Source organism: Pelmatolapia mariae, linkage group LG6 (genome assembly GCF_036321145.2).
Source record: "Pelmatolapia mariae isolate MD_Pm_ZW linkage group LG6, Pm_UMD_F_2, whole genome shotgun sequence".
Lineage (NCBI taxonomy): Eukaryota > Metazoa > Chordata > Actinopteri > Cichliformes > Cichlidae > Pelmatolapia > Pelmatolapia mariae.
The window spans coordinates 18,848,265-18,853,297 of NC_086232.1; the positions used below are offsets into that span (position 1 = coordinate 18,848,265).

The 5,033-nt window shown below is 37.8% G+C and overlaps 1 protein-coding gene across 2 annotated transcripts; it reads right to left on the minus strand.

The window, feature by feature from the left end:
- Window positions 1-418: 418 nt before the first annotated feature.
- lsm6 (LSM6 homolog, U6 small nuclear RNA and mRNA degradation associated) lies at window positions 419-4,761 on the minus strand. Of its 2 annotated transcripts, none has more exons than XM_063475213.1 (4): window positions 4,661-4,761; window positions 4,234-4,339; window positions 4,039-4,152; window positions 419-599 (listed from the first exon to the last, which is right to left on the minus strand). In XM_063475213.1, the coding sequence occupies exons 2-4, from the start codon at window positions 4,325-4,327 to the stop codon at window positions 565-567; spliced, it is 243 nt and encodes an 80-aa protein (XP_063331283.1). In that variant the 5' UTR covers window positions 4,328-4,339; window positions 4,661-4,761; the 3' UTR covers window positions 419-564. The 2 variants fall into 2 exon arrangements, with proteins under 2 accessions (XP_063331283.1, XP_063331284.1); XM_063475214.1 differs by having other exon boundaries at window positions 4,580-4,682.
- Between the last annotated feature and the right edge of the window lie 272 nt (window positions 4,762-5,033).

Genomic DNA, 5,033 nt, shown 5'->3' on the forward strand with positions numbered 1-5,033 from the left:
CTATGTTCATCTGTTGAGTCACATCAATTTTGTGCTGGCTAAGTGTTCAAAGACAGTTCAGTTCATTTTTACATTGAACATTTCTTTGTTTCCATGGCACCAAATGGGAAATAAAAACCACACCAGATGATGCATCTCTACAAATAGTTTAAAATTATGTTATTTGCAGGTTTGGACAGAGCCAAAAGAAATTCACCAGCTTTCTTAACCACCTTTTATTTAGTTAAACATTAAAGCCTTTCTTGTTTATCAAAGCGACTCATTCTGAGTGAGGAAAACGCAGGTTTGTGTTAAATTCTTACTTTTCCTAGTAGGAAAAAGTTAGATTGGACCATGTCCGGTAAACATGTGAAGCTGTAGTTGTTTTCCTTGTGATAATAACACCAAAATGTGTAAATGACGTTCAACGAGTCAGACATAAATCGAAACTCAGAATTTATTCATATATTCCACTTTTACAAAACAAACGCTTCTCAAGCTTTACAGAACCAAAAACGTATGACAGTCGTCTTCTGAAACATTACTAAAAACTGAAAAAATTAAATGAACTCAAAATGGTCTTCACTAGACTTTCCTCTTCTGGGTGCTGATGTACAGAACTGTAAGAAGGAGACAGGAGAAAAGAAGGGGAAAAAAAAAAGATCTTATTCATACACGATGATCCATAAAAATAAATCAAAATTCCGAAAATCTCATTTGACAGACAACATACTCAATGAGGCGGGGTAAAGCAAAACAGAGGCGGGCTAATGTAGGATATTTAAGATCGACACCGACATCTGGTGACTTAAAAATCCTATATTCCGGTATGTCGGATGATATTTTTTATTTCCTTTCAGACACAAAATAAACATATTCCCCTAACATTTTTTGTGTGTAGTTATTCATTTACAATCCACCTGACTGCTCGAATCAGCTGGTTGTTGGAAACACCCTGTACTGCCAGGAGGGATGCTGAAGAGCGCCCTCTGCTGGTTAAATTGTGTAACATCAATGCTCACGACACTGTTGAAGGGTGTTTCTCCCGTCTTCAATTTGTTTTATTTATGAGTTGTTATAAATTATAGTCTGGCTCCACTGCAAAATATTTTTTTTCTTAAATGTCTTTAACAGAGGAGCCATTGTGTGTTTTGTTTTCTTTATATTTTTTTTTATGTGAATAGCTACTGCACCTCACAACAGTCTTAATGTGCAGCCCCAAACACAGAAGTTATTCCACAGAAACAAATCCCAAAGAAAAACCAATAATTCCAGCAACAAGAAAATGTACTGCTGATGATGATGATTTAGTAAATTCTATGTTAAACCTTGACCCCCTGCAGCATCCACGTTCCACATTTTTTCCCTCAAAGATAATCTGTATAGTTTGTTGTACTGGTTATTTTGACTAAAATAGCACTATCTGCGGCCTGAAACACCGGCCTGCATGACTCACATTCGAGATCAAATCACACACTGGATACAGTGCATGCCTGGTGTCTGGAAAATGCAGACAGAGAGATGAAGATGTAAACAATACAGTTAAAAAAATGTTCTGACTACTGTGGTGAATACAGAATGTATTAAACTATCTCTGCAAACAAGAGCCTTACAGTGAGCCGATTCTCATAAAAAAAAGGGGCATACCAGCGATTAAACATGAAATCTCTGTTTCAGGACAGTTTCAGTGGTGTGAAAAAGTGTTTGTCCCCTTCTTGATTTCAAATTGTTTTTTTATGTTTGTCTGTTTTAGATCATCAAACAAATGTAAATATTAGGCAAAGATAACACAAGTAAACACAAGTTTCCAAACGAAGGCGTTTAGTATAAAGGGGAAACCAATCCAAACCTACATGGCCCTTTGTGAAAAAGTGATTGCCCCACCCTGTTATAACATAAATTAACTGTGGTGTATCACATCTTTACAAAGTTTGAGTCGAGTTGAATTTCTCTAGCCACAGTCAGGCCTGACTAGTATCGTGCCTGTTCTCAATCAAGAAATCATGTAAAGTGGAGTAGACCAAAATATCCTCAAAAGCCAGGCACATGCCGGAATCCAAAGAAATTCAGGAACACATGAGAAACAAAGACCTCTTGGTCTTCAAAAGGGTTTAAAGCCATTTCTTAAGCTGTATGACTCCAGTGAACCACAATGAGAGCTATTATCCACAACTGGCGAAAACATGGAACAGCCTCAGTTTTGCCAGAAAACATTTTGATGATCCCCAAAACTTTAGGGATAATACTCTCTGGACTGATGAGACAAAAGTTGAACTTTTTGGAAGGTGTGTGTCCCGTTAGATCTTGCATGAAGCAAACACAGCATTTTAGAAATGGAACGTCATACCAACAGTGAAAAGGTGTTAGTGTGATGGTCTGAGGCTACCTCAGGACCTGGAGGCTTGCTGTGGTAAACGGAACCATGAATTCTGCCGTCCGGCCACCTGTTCATGACCTCAAGCTGAAGCAGAGTTGGGACAATGATTCAAAACACACCAGCAAGTCCACCTCTGAATGGCTTAAGAAAAACAAAATGAAGTCTCTGGAGTGGCCTAGTCAAAGTCCTGACCTGAATCCGATAGAGATGCTGTGGTATAACCTTAAAACAGGCGGTTCATGCTTGAAAGCCCTCCAAGGTGGCTGAACTTAAACAATTCTGCAAAGATGAGTTGGCCAAAATTCCTCCACAGTGCTGGAAAAGACTCACTGCCAGTTATCGCAAACACTTGATTGCAGTTGTTGCTGCAAAGGGTGGCCCAACAGGTTTAGGGGGGGCAATCAGGTTTTCACACAGGACCATGTAGGTTTGGATTTTTTTCTCTCTTAATAATAAACACCTTCAATTAGAAACTGCACTTTGTGTTTACTTGTGTTATCTTTGTCTAGTATTTAAATTAGTTTAATATGAAACATTTAAGTGTGACAAACACAAGAAAAAAAATAGGAAATCAAAAAGAGGCAAACACTTTTTCACACCACTCTGAATGTCTCTGTAGAAAACCATTGTACAGTTTGAGTTTGCTCTAGTCTGTCTATGCTGATCAACATGGAGAATATTAATACAAAGTTTAATAAAATATAGCAAGACACACAAGAAAATGCAATATTGAACTCACAATGAGTGAAAAAGGGCAGTTCCCAAGAGCTGTGTTAACAATGTGTTGTTTTAACAATAATTAATGAGTTAAAAATATCTTAATAAATCAGCTCGGGCATCAGCTTACAGCTACTGTCATTAGCAGTTTATCTCTTGATTATTATCATATAATGATGTACTTCGAAAAATCAATGCAGGCAAAAGTTTAATTTGAAGACCAATTTAATTTTTTTTTTTTTTTTTTATCTTTAACTAATTATCACCATTTGGCTAACCCTCACAATACTTTCAAGAAGGCGAGAGACCTTTTCCACAGTTTAAAGAAAAAAAAAGTACTGCTACAAATAAAAAAATAAATAATAAAACACATTTCTGAGTTCAGTTTTACAGTATCAGGGTTCTGGTTACTCTTCACCACTGACCTTTACTGTACAGCTTACTGGAGCTGTGTACACTTTTATTTTACGAGTAAAAAAGGAGTTGTGTTAGACCAGAACATAGCTAAAAGGTTATGGCACCATCAAGTTGTGCCATTCATAATGTATGCCCTCATTTAAAAGAAATTAATAAGCAAGCACTGAATGTGAGTCATTATCAGACAGACCACAGCTTCCTGTTTTGAGAGGAACATCCTACAGAGCAGGTTACTTTTCTGGGTAAGTTGACAACCTTTTTAGATCACACTTTAACCTGCGCTCCTCACCTGTGTTTGTCATATTTTCTGCTCCTTTCAACTGTCATGGAAGAGTTCCAGTTTCAGACATTAAGAGAAAAAAACTGATGGCCTCAGAAACATAAACAACCTGCATTTATTTATTTTTTATCTATTTTATCGTCTCTATCACAGCTGCACAGCATTTCCTTAGGTTTAGCATATTAATTATGCACTTCAGTCCTCTTACAGAAGACCTATACTGCCTCAAGTTGTAATACCAAAGTCTACATAAAAGGGACAAGCTTACCATTGTTTCCTCTTAGGAAGGCATCCCCATATTTGTTCTTGAGTTGCCCGTTGACATACTCCTCTGTCTGCTCTATGGCGATGTTCATGTAACCATCTAAACAGGCCAGAACACCTGCAGGTACACAAATACACCGTGTTTTCCTTTAAAGCCATTACTTACCGATCAGTAGGGGGGGACAAGTGTGTTACGTACCTCTATAATCGACACCAGAGTTCAGTTTGACCACAACAGGTCTGCCAATGATCTGCTTCAGAAAGTCACTCGGGGTCTGCTTCCTCAGGCTCATTTTGACTGTGATCTGAAAGGATGGAAGATGAGCATTAGATACTATAGTAGCAATTTATTTCATGGAGCTACATTAGCGTGACAAAAGCTAACTCGTGTTCATGCCTGTAATAGTAACGATTTCCTAACGCAAACAGGCTAGTGTCGTTAGCGGCTAGCTAGCTAACTAGTATAACTAACCTGCTAACCGACTATTTTCCCGTGAATCTGTTTGCGCAGCGAGGGTCGCTGTCTTTGTGAAAATCATGCTTACATTTTATTGCGCCCAACAACACAAGGAGAAACCCTTTAATTTCATCTGCAGCAGCAATATGTTTGCTAGCATTTCACTCACCAGACCGACGTTTTCCAGACAATCGTATTTAGCATGGACGTCAGATTGACCAATCACAAGCGTGTTCTGTACGGAAAGAGGCTGAGGACAAAAAGCTTAACTGATTGAACGCTAATCATATAATCAGGTATCAAACTGACAACAAAGTAGCTATAGTTTTGTGATTAAATGTTTGCCCGAGCCTTCTCTATGTTTTACCTTTTTTTACATGTTTGTCACATTTACATGTTTCAGATCAACAAAGATAACTTGAGTAAATACAAAATGCAGTTTTAAAATTATGATTTCATTTGTTACAGGAAAAAAGCTTCTAAAGCTACCTGGTCCTATGTGGAAAAAAGTTATCCCCCCTTGTTAAGTCATGAATTAACTG